At 29.7% G+C, this 17,783-nt stretch overlaps 1 protein-coding gene across 1 annotated transcript; it reads right to left on the minus strand.

The window, feature by feature from the left end:
• Positions 1-4,211: 4,211 nt before the first annotated feature.
• Positions 4,212-17,605, minus strand: LOC123895521 (ABC transporter G family member 36). Its single transcript, XM_045945898.1, has 23 exons — positions 17,294-17,605; positions 16,550-16,936; positions 15,051-15,260; positions 14,867-14,951; positions 14,000-14,159; positions 13,807-13,883; positions 13,638-13,691; positions 12,482-12,572; positions 10,029-10,330; positions 9,108-9,706; positions 8,825-8,985; positions 8,485-8,591; positions 8,225-8,378; positions 7,992-8,111; positions 7,497-7,630; positions 7,068-7,400; positions 6,646-6,936; positions 6,212-6,295; positions 5,992-6,125; positions 5,667-5,894; positions 5,414-5,585; positions 4,966-5,220; positions 4,212-4,645 (listed from the first exon to the last, which is right to left on the minus strand). The coding sequence occupies exons 2-23, from the start codon at positions 16,909-16,911 to the stop codon at positions 4,373-4,375; spliced, it is 4,386 nt and encodes a 1,461-aa protein (XP_045801854.1). The 5' UTR covers positions 16,912-16,936; positions 17,294-17,605; the 3' UTR covers positions 4,212-4,372.
• Between the last annotated feature and the right edge of the window lie 178 nt (positions 17,606-17,783).

The raw sequence follows: 17,783 nt of genomic DNA on the forward strand, positions 1-17,783 counted from the left end.
TTCCTTATACAAATTAGAATTTAGTAGTATCAACTAATGTTATTGTTCTATTAATATAAGCAAAATAAATCAGTATATTTTATTTTTATATGCAAAATAAACCTGTTTATTATTCACATAGAAAAAACTTGATAAAAAAGAACATCGAAAAATGGCACGCTATGAGTCATCTATGGTTCTGAATTATTATTTATTTTGACTTTATGGTTCTGAAATTTTAAATTCAAAGTTAATGGAAAGAATGTTTTTTTGTTACAAGAATGAAAATTTTCAATTAATTAGAAAACATATTAATACCAATTTTGAAACACATACACTTAAATGAATTCAAATTAAATACCATAATGATTAAATATATTAATTATAAAACATATCAATCTAATATTAACAGGGTCCATGATTTATTTCCTATTAGGTTTTTTCTTGGGTACAATGGCTATAAAAAAATTAAATACATTGAAGACATAACCAAAATGAATCATGATTATATGTGATGTGATAATTCCGTCAAAAAAAAAATATGTGATGTGATAATAATAATATTCTATGATTTTGAAATTTAATTTTAAATTCAAAATAAATTGAGAGAATATTTTATTTTAATAAAAAATATATTAGAGAATATTTTATTTTAATAAAAAATATATTAATGGCAATTTTGAAATATTTCTACTTAAATGAATTCAATTCTTTAGAAAATATAACATAATTTTGTTTGGAAAAGCAATTTTTTTAATTAAATAGAGAAAATAGCACAAGAAGTGCTAAAACACAATACAAGTAAAGTCTGGTACATAAGAGCCTCAAAAAAATCAAAGCTCAACTTTAAGCATGGAGCTCATAAGCTCAGTCCTGTCCTTATATGATAGCAGAACATCAAAGAGATACAACATGTCCAGAATAAAACTAAAAAACACCAAAAAAAACAATCTAGAAAAGATAACATTTTCGTTAATATTCATATTGTGTCAATAAAACATTAGTCAAAGCAAATATGAATTCACATAAAAGGAAAAAAAGAATGAAATAATTATCATTAAAATTGTTGCACAAAATAATTAAGAGATCATTAAGATGGTCAATGAAAATTTGAATCCATCCAGAAAAATTCTTACAACAATTAATGGTTAGGCACATTCAATAAGATAATTACATGTAATAAAACCATAATAATAAACAAATATGTTAAAATTAAAAAGACAATAGACATAAATGCATTGTTTATCTTTTTTATCCAATAGCTCACTACTAATCAACCTCTTATTTTATTATTATTTGTTTCAAATTCAATATTTTAGTTTTACGGTCATCCTTTCTCATGAATGCATTACACATTATTAATATTTTTGGTAGAATTACACATTATATTAATAACAAATTAATAATAAATAATATGTTTAAAGGTCTAATTAAATCTAACCAATAAATAATATTTTTCAAGGTCTACATAAAAGCCACACTCTATTAATACTAAATAATATGTTTGAAGGTATAGATAAAAGTTTCACAGACATTCTAACAAAAAATATTGTATTTTTAAGCTCAACCTCCCTATAAAATAGGCTCATTGCTATGATTTCATTACCCGTGATTATTTAGATTACACATTTATCTTTGTTTTATTTACATATTTAAAAAAGTTCGATTTAGGAGTCTCAATTCTTTTCTCAAACGTGTATTTTTTCTCATTTTTTATTTAACTTAATTATTACGAGTGATCAGAGGAGTAGCAACAAACTCATGCAAACGTGTCTTTGTTTTTTTATTAGTAAATATTTTCGTGATATTCATATTTTGTCAATAAACACATTAGTCAAAGCAAATATGAACTCATAAAAGGGAAAAAAAAGAGTGAAATATTGTCATTAAAATTGCAACGCAATAATTAAGGGACCATTAAGATGGTCAATGAAAATTTGAATCCATAAAAAAATAGCAAACCGATGTCTTTTCTAGAAATATTTTAGGAAATATTTTGACATCTTATTCTATTTTTTTAACATGAATACATTTAAATTTTCAAAAGAAATAATTTTTATAAATATTATTAACTAAATATTTTAAACACTTTATGTATGGCGTTTAAATTTTTATTAGTAAATATTTTCGTTAATATTCATATTGTTGTCAATAAACACATTAGTCAATTATGAATTCATAAAAGAAAAAAAAAGAGTGAAATATTGTCATTAAAATTGTCGCACAAAATAATTAAGAGACCATTAAGATGGGCAATGAAAATTCGAATCCACAAAAAAATAGGAAATATAGTCACCAATGACTTTGCTAGAAATATTTTAGGATGAAGGTTCATCCAAATTCTGATATATTTATGATGGGTGGAACATCCAAATTTTTATACATGGGATGAAATTTCTATAGGTTATATTAGTGACTAGACTCAATGTAGAGAAATAAAGAATTTAGGGTTTGAAGTTCGGTCCCCCTAATAATGTCAAAATTTATCAACTATATTCATAGACCACGGGGTTGAAACTTTTACAAGTATTTTTTTTTTATTAAACTTTTACAAGTATATGAATGAATGACTGTTTAATATAAATTACTTATATGTTTAAAATTTAAAAAATTTAATTTTGAACGTAGAAAAATAAAAAATTTATATTTTTATAAGTAAAAACTAACCCGTGCAATGCACGGGTAATTTATACTAGTTAAAATTAAAATGATTTAATTAAAGCAAATGATGAAAATGTTTTTTAATAGAGATTGTAAACTTTTCTTATAGAGTGCCACATCATCAAAATACTTGATTGTGAGCAACTCAACATTCCTTTTACTTGTAAAAGATAAGTTATTTTGACTATATTTTTATGAAAAAGGGGAGGATCAAATTACCGGTGTAACATTTGAATAATGTTACACCGTTCAATAACACTTTAATGAATACAAATTTTACAAAATTCACCGTTGGATTGAAAGTTTATATCGTATAGATTTGAATTGTATAAAGATCTAAAATCGTTTGATATGTTTTTGAGATAGATCAAGATTAACGGTATTCAATAAAAATGCATAAACCATTAATCTTGATCTATCTCAAAAACATATCAAACGATTTTAGATTTTTATACAATTCAACATTGATGATCTATACGATATAAGCTTTCAATCCAACGGTGGATTTTGTAAAATTTGTATTCGTTAAAGTGTTATTGAACGGTGTCACATTATTCAAATGTTACACCGGTGTAATTTGATCTCTAATATATAAAGATAAATATCAATTTATAGTAAGATCTTGTTAGATTTGACTTGATAAGTACTTTTAAAATATCACATTTTAATATTTTTTAATAATATACAACTAAATATATTAATTATTAAAATTGTGCATTGACAAATGTGTAGTAGTCAAATGCGACGTTATTTTGGAATGGAGGAAGTAATTGTTTCATGAGTTTAACATAAATACACTTTCAAACCAATTGTCTCTACGGGTCTCGTGAGCTTAACTCAATTGGCAGGATATTACATTATATATGCATGGGATCAGAGTTCGAACTCCGGAAAAAAATAGTTACAGTATTTGACAAAAAATAGTCCCTATGGTCTACGGAAAAAATAATTTTCTTTTTTCTCTAATATTATCGATAATTATTTTACGAATATATTATTATAACTACTTCTTTTAAAAAGAAGAATGAATATGCACTGAAAGTAGTTTCCCGACTTCGCTTGCGCTATTTTTTGCACTTGTTTTATTATTGGTTAATCCCCGACCCTAATGAATCGAGTATGTACGAAGGGGTCAATCAAGTGGTTCTGGTTCTCGGTCGGTTCCTGTTCGCCTGCCCCCCTCATAGTCCATTAATCATATTTTACACTATCGATCAATAATAATCATATTTTTCGTCACATCACCTCACTTTCTTCATATATATATATATATATATATATATATATATATATATATATATATATATATATATATATATGTGTGTGTGTGTGTGTGTTTTAATGCTAATTGCAACTTTTTTCTTTCTACTTTTGATAAAATAAAATCATTTGCCTTTTTTTTTCTTTTTCTTTTCAATATCCTGCCTAAGAAGAGGATTGAACTCTACTATCAAAGAAACAAAGTGAGCACCTCCCCTTATGGTGTTTAAAATGAAAGAATGTCAAATTTAACTAATTAAGCTACATGCATCAATGATCAACATTGATCAACAAAATCTACAAGTACCACATGACACTCAAACATTTTAGCAAAGTTTGCCATATATAGTTGTCTATCATCATCAAGTACAAAATTTGTTGTCCATAGCTAATATAGTAGATGTATACACATACATAAAACACTCTCATAATCTCATTGGTAAAACTTTCAAGAAGCTTGTACTTTTTATTTTTATCTGGTTTGGAAATTCAATGCCTTGATGCAGAAGGCAAATATAAATGCAAAAAATACAGTGAAACCAATCAAAACAGCAGAAACTGGCCCCATGAAATCTGGTTTGAATCCATAATGTTCTTCAATAAATTTATTGATGGCAATTTTTTCAGTCTCACCAGGCACACTTATGCCTACTGTCACATCTCTATATTGTGACACAATTAATCCATACACTGTCCATGCCACTGGACAAATCCAATAATACCAAATCCACCATTTAGGAATTTTCTGAAATGTCAAATTTTGTAGAAGAACTATGTCAGCCAAAATAACCATGAGCATACTTAGAAGAACTATGTTGAATAATGAACTGACAAGTCACAAGGTGATGCGGCCATATGAAGCACAGACACGGACACGCCTAATCAAGTGTCGGTGCACGTGTCCAACACGGGACACGCCTAATCTGAGGAGTGTCCGCGGGCCGTGCATATGTGAATTAAATCTTGTCATTTTATTTTCTATATCATTAAAGTATTGTTTGAAAAGTAAGACTTAAAAAGAAAGAACTTTGGAAATGAGGAGATTAAAAAAGAAATGTTACTTACTGGTCTTGGGATAAAGAAACCAGAAAAGAGATTAAAGAGTCCATAGAAAGCTGCTCCAAAGATTGCAGCCACTTGGTGGTTTGGTGTAATGGAAACTGTCATCATCCCATAGTATGTGAAGTACAAGAAGGAAAAGAAGCTCACAAAGAAGAACCAACACACCTTCTCCACTTTCCATTCAAAGCCTACCATAGCATACACTATGAATGCAAAATATATAGTTTCAAAAAATACATATGGTATTTCACAAACAACCTACAAATGAAACAACCATGTCAACATAATAAGCAACATGCACAAAACATTTTAGGGTGCATTTGATTCGTAAAAAACCAAGGTATTGTTCCATGTTTGATTTGAAAAGTGAGTAAGGTATTGTTCTATTCAGTACTTATTGTTTTGCGAATCAAAAGACCCTTAAACTTTATCTTTTAACTAATGCTTTGACCTGAGCAATGGCATAAGGTAAAGCAGAATACATTCCAGCTGCTCTTTCTCTATAGAAAACAGTTCTTTCAACCGCTACTACTGGTTGAACAGTTTGACAATTGTTGACACCGACAAAAAATACAGAACCATATAATGCTCCTATAATCGTGTTCAAATCAGCTGAGCTATGCCTGTACGAAGATAACGAAAAAAAAAATCAAAATAACACTATGGAATTATATTTCATTTCTTTATAGGTAACAAGTTTAAACCTTTTCTTGCCGGCTTTCCAAAAGACTGTTCCCACCATGAGAGCTGCAGCCAATGTGAAGAAATATCTAACAAGATTGTAATCTGGACTTCTCCAATAAGTCAACCATTGCTTCCATAGACATGATTTGAATTGTCCCAAAGTTGATTGAGAATATTGAGTGGTGAAATATACATCTTTTGCTCCTGGTGGAGGAGTACTTAACTCACTTACAAGAGCTTTGTTTCTCCTACTCATAACAATTGCGATATTTGAACATTAAAATACTAACAAATGCGTGCAAATCAAATCGAAAACAAGGGTGGTATAATTTTTTGTGGACTTACTGATGCAATGTTGAGGTTTTGTAGTATTCAGCAAAGTCCATTGCAAGTCTAGCTTCAGCTGCTATAGAGCTTACCTCTAACATCCATGTAGCTGGATTGTACTTATCCTTAATTTTTGTGACCCCTGGAATTGCCTGTGACCAAGGGATGATATGTTGAATTCATTTTACAAAACTCTTGATAAAATAAATATGATCAAATTTTTGTAAACTTTTAATACCTCGAAATATTCTATAATCTTGTGTGAATTTCTTCCTAATGGTCCTGAGTAGATCACTTGTCCTCCTCTCTTCATCAAAAGTAGCTGATTCATAAAATAATTTTAATTATCATAAGGCCGTGAAGATAAACGTCATGTTAGGATTGGCTTATTCGAGCTTATTTACTAGCATAAAACACTTGTGAGACAGTTTGAAAGAGCTTACGAAAACAACATATAACATGTCCATAAGTTGTTTTCAGCTTATTTTCATAAATTCTTCAGGATAGCATCTAAAACAATTTGACTTCAATTTATCTTGTTATAAAAATCGTAGCTCATACATAAACACTTATACAATAAGCACGAATTCTAAAAGTACATAATTAAGTTGTTTATCCAAAGAGGCAAAAGTAAAAGCACATGAGACATATAGATGACAAGTTTATTGGTACCTCATCGAAGGCTTCAAAGATATCGATACTAGGCTGGTGAATTGTGCAGACAACTGTTCTTCCGGTGTCAACAGTGTTTCTCACTGTCCTCATAACAATTGCTGCTGCTCTTGCATCAAGACCTGAAGTAGGTTCATCCATGAAAATGATTGAAGGATTAGCAACAAGCTCAACGGCTATTGTTAGTCTTTTTCGTTGTTCAGTTGACAACCCTGTAACACCTGGAAGGCCAACTATAGCATCCCTAAGATTATCCAACTCCACCAAATCCATTACTTCATCCACAAATTTCTGAAAAGAAATAAATTTTGTTAAGGTTACATCAATTGTATTTGCCTGTGATTCTTCATGATATCAAAGATCGCGACTGCTATTTAAAACCAGGTTGGAAGCATAAAAAAGATACTATGCTTAGTGCTTACCATTTTTTCCTCATTATTGACTTCTCTAGGTAATCGAAGGAAAGCCGAGTAAATAACAGATTCTCTGACAGTAACTTGGGGTGAATGGATATCAGTTTGTTCGCAGTATCCGGAGATTCTTGCAAAGGTTTCTTGGTTCTTAGGAAAGCCAGAGATTCTAACATCTCCTTGAATGTAACCACCTGTCTTCCTTCCAGCTAAAACATCCATCAAAGTTGTCTTTCCAGCTCCACTAACTCCCATTAACGCAGTTAGAACTCCCGGCCTAAATGCACCAGTTACTTCTCTAAGCAATTGCAACCTATTTTCTGATACTCCTTGCTCTTTCATTTCCTGTTCAAAGTTCAAATTAAAACTTCATAGGTACCATTGATTATTAAAATAAAAAATTCTTATCGAAAAAAGGCTATATGAGGATGAGGTTCTTACTGCTGGCATGTCTACATAGTAATTAACACTATCAAAAGACATTGCAAGTGGTTGAAAAGGAAGAACCATTCCTCTCTTTGGAGCAACTCCATTGGCCGACTCAAGTGTTGGCATTCTCTGCATTGCTACTTCTCCTGAAATGAATCATGTAAAGACAAGCTTCATTAGCATCATTCCACATCACAACAAAAAACGTTAGAACAACGGCCCTAGTTCAAAAGTAAAAAGAGATAAAAAAAAAACGCAAACAGAAAACACATGATACTACTGATCACGGAGTTAGGCCTATTGTGCCTACATCTTTGACTGCAATGCGGCTGCAGTACCTTCATATTATTCAAGCTTAGGGTCTACAAAGTACAACTTGTTTTTAAATACTCGCCTCACTCGATCAGCCTGTCCACTTATCAGTATACTACGAGCCATACCCAACAAACAAACAAAAAATGCAATTCTAGCTAAACTATAGTTGAAGTTGTTTAGTTTCATATTTACTTTTGCTATTGCCTTTGTTGGACTCCTTCCTTACAAGTCTAGGTTCCTCCTTGGAATTTCCTCCAGCTTCCATTTCAGTTGCTTCTTCTTCTGATATAATTGCTTGTTTCTTTCCAATAGCTAGTGAATCAAACAAAACAAATCAAATTAAAAAGCTTTCATTGACACTACATGAACATCAAGTGGAAACAAAGTAATGTACTTAAATTTTAGAAAATAATGCGAGGTCTTACGATTAAGGTACATAAGTGCAAGAGTGAAGAGAACATTGTATAAAATAGTGAAACCAAGAAGAGCTGCTACACCTATCCAGTACCAATATTTTTCAGCATAAACATCAAAGTTATTCAATGTAGCTACACCTAATGAAGTTGAACCATCTGAAGACTGCAAAACATGAAAATTTCAAGTTAGAAATATAAAAGTTTTATATGAACCTTTTAATCGCACTTTTTTATACGGTGTTGAGAAATAGTAATATTATAGTACTCACCGGTTTGCTCCACCTTGGATCAAACATTTCATTCACAGAAAAAGCATTGAAAGCATATGACAATGGAGAAATCCAATAGCCCCACACCCACCAATTTGGAATGTCACCTGTTAACATTAAGGCATGATCATATTGGTGAGTATAACAAATTACATAGATTAGTGCTTTAATTTGAGTTTATAATCTCTTTAGCACGATACTTCCGATTGAAGTCATGTCTAGACACGACACTGAAATATGTGATTTCATTCAATCAATTTAATATTGATGTGACATGTCAATTGTCAATGTATTATCTGGCATCAATGTCAGTGCTTCATAGGTTTGATTAATGACTCACGTTTAGGAAGGATGAAACCTCCAAGTAAGAAAACAAGAAGAAGCATGAGGGCTCCACCAGTGTTGGCAATAATCATTGACCTACAAACTCCAGATATTACCCTAAACATTCCAGCTGCCATTTGTTGAACAAGAAACACCAACAACAAATGCTTGAAGAACCTACAAGTTAGAAATGAATTAGCCCTCAATGTAACTATAAATGTCAGTGTCAGACACCAACGGGAGTTCAACACCAGGACACGCCTAATCAGAGTAGTGTCCGTGCTTCACAGGTTACATACCTGCTAGCTTCAGGTGCAAATCCAATAGTATAATATGTAATAAGAACCCAAACAATAGCCTCAAAAATTGAAATAGGAATCTTTAGAAAAAAATTTGGAAGTGTATAAGTCCATGGAGGATGAAAAAGATGATCTCTATGTTTGTAGAACACAGGAAGCCTTGCAATAGTCATTGGCATCTCAGAAAAACCATTGAACATGTTCATGATCATAGTAAACAAAATAGCACCAATATAAACAGCAGCATCACCCTCATTCCTTCTATGCATTTCAGTTCTTATAAAAACAGTTCCTGATATGATAGCAACAATGCATATTTGAACTGTCTTGAATATGTAAACAAATGAGTTTCTCTTTATTAAAAGCCATTCTTTGTCCCAACATGCTTTGAGAAGTTCCATTGTAGGAACTGTGTATTTCTTGAAAACAAGAGATGCTCTATGTCCTGTTGATTTGTCAAATGGGATAGATAGTTCATTTTGAAGCTGTGTTCCAATGTGGAATTGTTTGAATCTGTTTGCAAATTCTGTGACTGTTATATAACGGTATGGTATGTTTCTGTTTGACCAATATTGTTCTTGATCTTTCCTTGATGTAACCTGTACAAAATTTAAAGTGATTTTTAATTAAGCTCTTTGAACAATAAGTAAATTATCTGAAAATAAGCTCTTCAAGTAATCTAATGCTATTTTGGTTTTCACCACCAGTATCCGGGCCACTGGACCGTCTAATCTAGTTCGGGGGCCAATTCTGGCATCAAGTGGTTCCAGCCTCCTTCCAATCGCAGTTGCGGGGGAACAAACTTTGGTCTTCCCTATCAAGTCCAGGGCCAATTACCACTGAACCAACTAACTATTGGTAACTAGTATTTTTATTTAATAACAAAAGCATTGTGATGATTTGCAACATATGAATATATACCTCTTGCAAGAAATCTGCAGTTCCTTTTCTGTCAGGACATTTAAACCCACAAGAATCAAAGAATTCAATGACATGTTCACGTGAGCCTTGATATACTATTTGACCTTCTGATATTAAGACAATATCATCAAATAGATCAAATGTCTCAGGAGCAGGTTGAAGTAAGGACATGAATATTGTTGCTTCAGTGAGGTGTACAATTTGTTGGAAACATTTTACTATCTGATATGTTGTGGAACTATCAAGACCAGTTGATATCTCATCCATAAAAAGTGTTTTTGTAGGCCCAACAATCATTTCACCTGTGTGGCAAATCCAAACCCATGTCAATATAACATAACTAGCATTAAATATGTTTTATTTATATAAAATTTTGGTTTCTTGAGATTTTTTTGACACTTAAAACATTGATACATTTTTTTTTATGTCCGGTGGCTAGAAAATTTATCTTAAAAGTGAATAAGTGAAGTGTCCCGGGTTCGAACCCGGACTCCTACACATATAGTGGCGATGTTCCTACCAACTGAGCTAAGTTAACGGGACTAAACACTGATATTTAATTGACCACTTGTTAAAATTTTGGTGGGAGAAATGTTTATAATGTTCTAAATATGGTTATAAAAATATGGGTCATGCTAACCGGTGCCCCCAGAGCACTGGTTAAGGAAACCAAAAAAAGAAATTTTAAAATTGAAAATAACATTTTTTTGACTTTCGAGGAGTTAACTGCACAAACTTCAATATGATATTACTATATTTGGTTCCTTAAACAGTGACGTGCCCCCGGGCACTGTTTAGCATTTTCCTAAAAATATTATACAAGAATTTAAAGGTACTCATTAGTTGACTTAACAGTAAACACTAAAACTGTTAAGTGTTAAAGAAAATTATTTTTATTTTTAATAAAAAAAATTCAAAAAGGAGAAATTATTATTAATAATGGTAGTAGTAATAACTCTTTTGCAACTATCTCATCTGAAATTTGAACATATCTGATGAAGTTATAAAGTAAAATTATTACCACTGCTGACACTATTACAACAAGAAATATTATTGAGACAAAATTTGAGGATTGTTTTTTAGTACATTTGAAGGAATTATTTTGACTTGTTAAAAAAGAAGAATTATTTTATCAACATGAAAATGAAATCTTTGAATTTTATATGAGTAAAATCATATTAACATATAATGACTAATTAATTGCAATTATATTTATATATACTAGTATATACTTTGACTCAGTAAACATGCTAGTATATAGATTAACTTTGACTGAGTAAACTTATATTAGTATATTAGTGTTGATGATATCAGAGATACATGAGTGGTTGAACTTTGTTGCAATCTTTAATTGGACCCTCTGATGTTCTACGTATATTTTATTATCTTAAGGCATTATGACTTATTATATACATATGATATAGATGTAAAGTGTTATTTTTATAGTATATATGAGAGATGAGCAAAGTTCCAGCTAATGAAATTTATTTATGGAATAAACAGGGTATAAATGTTATAAGGACTTAAATCAACGTGACAACATGCATAAAAAAAAATTAAAATGCATAAAAAAAATCAATGTGACAACTATCACAAAACAAATTCCAACACAAACAGATTTTATAAAATTAAAACAAAATAATAATTAAAAAAAAAACCAAACTCAAAAACTGAAAAACAAAAGCAAACATAATTTTTAGTTTTTCATAGATAAGCAATAGTACACACTAGAGGTGGAAATAGGCTAGGTTAAGCTAGGCTTTGCCAAGCCTAAGCCTGGTCTGTCAAAAAATTGAAGGCATGAGTCTGACCTATGGCCTATCATAGGCTTATTTTTTAGGCCCGAGTCTGGTCTTTTGAAAGGCTAATGTGACCTGTTAGCCTGTTTAAAAACTTATTTCACATGAACATATTTAAATAAATAATTACATTTATTTTTAAAAATACTTATGAACTAATAAATCAATGTACTTTTGATATTTTAGAGATTTTAACTATATATATATATGTGTGTGTGAAACTAATGTACATTAATAAACTTAAACTATCGAAAAAGTTAATAAATTTATAATTTAATCAAAATACAAATTTGAATATATAAATAATAATAGTAATAAAAATATTATTGGTATTAACTTAAATAGGCCGACCTAGTAGGTTAAAAAGTTTTTTTAATGGTCTGCAGTCTGACATATTTAACTAAATAGGCTTATAAAAAAGTTTTGGCTTGGTCTATTTAAAAATATAGACTAAGCTGACCTGAAACTATGTAGGCTAGACCTTAAGACCTCGTAAGCCAGCATGGCTTATTCCCACATCTAAGTACACCGTATATATGTAGTGACAAAAGCTATGTGAGCCTTAAAAAGACAAACATTGTTCTCAATTTTTGGAATTAAACCTAAAAATTTAAGAGAAGAGGATTTTGATTTTGACTTATTATTTGTTGTTACCTGTTGTTACACGCTTCTTTTGGCCACCAGATATGCCTCTCTGCATTTCATCACCAACAATGGTATCTTTGCATATATCAAGTCCTAGTATCTGTTACACATAAACAAACAAATTATTAGTTGATTTTTCATAACATAATAATTTTAAATTATCAGGCCTGCCATTTTTAATAAGATTAGTGTGTACATGATTGGTTCAATTTAATTCAACTTATAGCTAGTAAGAGTTTTTTTAATCAGAATAAGTATAAGTTCTTTACTTCAAAAAAAAAAAAAAATCATCCTAGATTTATACATGTTCCCAAAGATGTTACTGTATTTTGGTAAACACGATATTCTCATATCATCTAAAAATTTGAAGTTGATGGTAGTTTATAAATAACATTCACATTTTTTCAGTTTCGTTGAAAGTTTTTTTTTTTTTTAAAAGAGAACATCGTGAGAATTCACATAACTGTGAGATTCTTAACACACTCTTTCGCACCTAACACTATTGAATTTGGTGCACGAATATAAATGGATGGATGGTCCGATCAGAGACTTGATAGGAATGGTTCATGGATCGTGAGGGCGGCTCTAATACCATAAATTAAGAATTTGACGTAACATAACTTAACCCTACAAAACTGGCTTATAAGATAAGATTTACCATCGTTTATATATATATATATATATATATATATATATATATATATATATATATATATATATATATATATATAGGTCATATCCTAAGAGATGTGAAACTAATGCATGAGTTTGATTAAGTATGTACTCCAAGTCATATAGAACAAGAGGTTTTCCAGCTGGCCCTACATTAACCATCATACATATTAATCTATAGTGTTTGGATCAAGTGGTACTACTTGTACCATTTGGACTTGATTAATTAAGTTGAATTAAATTTTTTGACGATATAAAAGATAGCATATAGTCGTGAATCCTAAGAACGTGTGGTTTGGACTTTTGCAAATGACTGAATGAGGAACAATGTTGGAATCTAATCAAATTATTTTCTTCTATATCTAATATTTTAATTTCAAATAAATATAAATATTATTTTGTTTGTTAACCCTTTGTTTATTATCAGAAGAAAGGAATCTGATAATTTAGAGTTTCGCCACTAAATAGTGTTAAAAAAAAATAAACCACTTACTTTGAGCGTATAATCTGTAATGAGACTGCTTTCTGTTCCTTCCATTGCAGTTGCCTATAAATTACATGTACAAAAAAATGTGAATATTTTTTTTATATATAATAAAAGGGATATTATTATTATTGATTGTTTAATATTTGAGATTATATAATTAATTAATCATATATACCTTCATGAATAGGTCTAGTTCTGCCTCAGGAAATATGCCAGCATCCTTTTCCCTTCGAGCAAGCTCAGACAATAGATCTGCAGTAACAATTTTTAATACCAAAAAATTTTAAATTTAGTAGTCCTAACAATATAAAAATTGAATATAATAGAATATCAAAGGAAATTAATTTTTGATTAAATTAATTTAATACCATATCGTGTCCCAACTCCTTGGCATCTAGCTGAAAAATCCAATGTTTCTTTTACAGTCATTACTCCCAAATGTACATCATTTTGGCTAATATATGCTGAAGTCTTTCTAGGGACAAACTCATTGAGATTGTATCCATTGTAAGAGATTTCTCCTTCTACCTATTTTTATCCAAACCAAACAACATTTATAGCTTATTATTCTATGAATATAAGTCCTATTTAGTAAAAAGTTATAATTCCTAAATATAAGTTCAACTTCAAATTAGACTATCTAATTTTTATTTTATTTTTATAAAAAGCTCCTTATTAATACTAATAATTAATTTTAAAATATTTATTTTTTTCCAAGTAAAAGATTTAGTTTTAAAAAATGATAAATCAGAATTTGACACATCTAAAAACAGAAATTTTATATTAAAAAGCTTATAATTTTGACTTTAAGAAGTTGAATATATGACGTTTTGGATTGAATTATTCAATTCAATTCCTTAACATGTACCTTTAATACAAGTGTTAGAAATTTTCTAATATTTATTAATATTTATACATATAGTGTATACATTATACTAGTACTAATTCATCTTTTAAAAAAAGAGTTTTTTTTAATGGTGATAAAAAAATGTTTATCTAACATATGCAATATTGCGCATGTGTAGATTGTCACATCCCTTGAGATTATAGTTAACATTATCTTATAACTGAGTTAAAACATCTTGAATATTATCGACGTAGCATGTTCGACTCTGAGTGATAATTAAATAATGATAAAACTAATTTGTTGTCATTGTTTTACTAAATTTTATTACTAGTAATAATATGACTAATTAAGAAGATAAGATTGACTAAGTTTTGGGTTTGGAGCTTACCCTTAAGTCAGTGTCAAGTTTTCCAGCCAAAGCTAGCAAAAGAGTCGTTTTCCCTGATGAAGGGGGACCTAGTAAAAGGGTCATCCTAACACCATACCAAATAATTAATAATAAATAAATTTATATAAAAAAAGTTCAAGATTAATATTTTACTACAAATAAATTTAGTGATTAATTTACGTACCTAGAAGGTTTAATAATGCCAGAAACATTTTTAAGAATAGTGAGTTTAGTTTTTTTGGCAGTACTAATACCAAAAATACGTAGAGCTGATTCAAGCATATTCAATGATACATTTGGTAAGGTTGGTAAAGCTCTGCTACCAACATAGGAATCTGCCTCAATACTAAGATTTTCAAACCTCACTTCTACTGTTGGGAGTCGAATACCAACCCTGCAATAATTAATAACAACAATTTAATTTAATAAACAAGTGGATGATCCATGATTTTTTACATTAAGTATAGCCGTATAGGGGTATGTGTGTGGGAACAATATGTTAGAGATGTGTGTGTATCATATCATATAGTATAAAAAATGTTTAAGAATTAATACTATTGGTACATGCATGCACCGACTAGATTGACTAATGTTGAAGAAGAGTCAAGACTGCTCTAGAGAAATGTCGGGTTAAATATCTTTAGACCATAAGAGATGGAGACGTTATATCTTTACTCAAAATTTTAAGACATCATGTTAGTGAATTATCTTTTTTATAAATTTAATATTTTTCTAATTCATAATCGATATGAGACTTAACCATTCATACTTAAAAACTAATAGACACTCGATTTCATTCATCAAACCATCATGTAATATCTTAAGCTCTTGATTAAGTATCTATGTCTCAGAAATATAAATTTTATTTAATGAACAATGATAAAGATTATTTGTTTCTAATGAGTTCAGGTTCCCTCCATTTATTATCTCTCCATTTAGAGAGAGATAGACACAAGAAAAAATTAGTGGGTCCCACTTTTAATGGGTCCCACTAATTCTTAATGTGTCTATCTCTCTCCAAATGGAGGAATAATAAATTGAGAGAACCCAAACTCGTTTGTAATAATCAACTTCGATCGTTAATTTTAGATCGGACGGTTCATATTACATTTTAATAAAATTAACTATATACAATCTCGGACATTGATTTCAAATCAAACGATTAGAAACATAGCATGGAAAAAAATGGAATTTTTTTATTTTTTGTGGTAATTACATGACGCAGTTACCGCGTTTAATTGAGATCCATCTTGATGTTTGCTCTCAAATAATGACAAAGACAAACAATTAATATAAGAAACAAATAATCATTAAGTGTTTACTATTTCAATTTCAATACCACAAAAACAGATGGCATTTAGTTTGCCGGCCCAAAAGTCAAATGCATACATAAACAAGCCTTCATTTTAGTTAATTTTATCTAAATATTTAAAATAAATCAAAACTAAAAAATACAAAAAATAAAAACTAAAATTACATTAAAAAAACCCACTTAATCATAATTGTTCTAGTCGTAAACAAAACAAGTAGTGAAAAAAAAAAAAAATCCATGTTGAAAGTGTTCCTTAAATTCAAAAATTTAAGAAAAAAACTTGAATCATATTTATTACTATACACATAAAGCAATAATTAAACCACATAAATAATAGTATAGGTTTGAAAAAAGTTCATATGAAAACTCACTTATCAATTCTGTTTCTGAATTTGCTCAAATACTTTTCATTATCTTCTTCAGCAACCTTGAAGATTTTATCTATAAATTTTTGTCTTTCATTCACATCTAGCTTTCTAACATCAACTTCCTTATGTTGAACTCTATTTGGATGATCTTGATCACCATATTCTTCAGCATATGTTTGAAGGATACTTGTTCTTAGCCTATCATAAGTTGGCAACTTTTCTATGGCAGCCCATTTAAGTGCTTCTTCATCTTCATCAACATTAGAAGTTCTTCTAGAATATCTTCCACTAGCAAACACTTCTTCCATTCTCCAACTTGACCTACTTAAACTCCTACTTATGCTTCTACTTAAACTCCCATCCATTTTTGTCTCTCCTTAGTTTATTCACCTACAATAAATTCCAAATATATGATAACAAAAGATTATATAAGGATGTTAATTTCGCATATAAATGTTTCGTTCACTAGTTAAACTCAGGTTCTCCGAAAAAAAATTCAATATTTTTCAACATGAATTAAACTCTAGATAAAAATGGTTTCAACCAAGATTCGAACTCGGGTTTTATCCAAAGATTCGTTCTTAACTAGGGTAACTAATCTAACTCAACCACTTGGTTCGACAATCGTATATATGCGTGAAATTTTTTACATTGTTTGTACATGATGATTCTTAAAATCTAAAACTTATACCAACTATATGTAAACAAAAAGAGATTAAAGCAAATTGAAATTGTGTAAATACTTACTTTTTTTGGATTAACAAAACAAAGTACCTAACATAACACTTTTCAGAAAAGGAAAAGATTAATTGTTGTTGAAGTTTGAAACTAGAGATTTGTGTTTGGCCTTTTCATTTTTTTGGTGTGTGTATTACTATTGCTCTTCTTGTTCTTTCTTCCTCTTTTTCGTGTTTTCCACTCATTAGTGAGAGTTTGAAAATGGGTCTAATTTTTCTATGAAGAAAGGGTGATATTAATTATTTTATAGTATAGTATAGTATGATGTAGGAGTATATGAAAATGACAAATGGGTGTAGGGGGTTGATAGAAATAAGAGGTAGGAAGAGAACCAAATGGTGTGGTACATGGCTGGCAGCATTTGTCTTAAGTCTTATTTTTTATTCAAATCATAAATTTAGGGAGATTTTTTATTTTATTTTACCTTAGGAGAAAGATAAAATTTAAGTTTATTTTAAAATAAGTAAAAATAAAAATAATATGACAAATAAATTATTGA

The sequence above is a fragment of the Trifolium pratense genome, linkage group LG7 (assembly GCF_020283565.1).
Source record: "Trifolium pratense cultivar HEN17-A07 linkage group LG7, ARS_RC_1.1, whole genome shotgun sequence".
NCBI classification, from domain to species: Eukaryota; Viridiplantae; Streptophyta; class Magnoliopsida; order Fabales; family Fabaceae; genus Trifolium; species Trifolium pratense.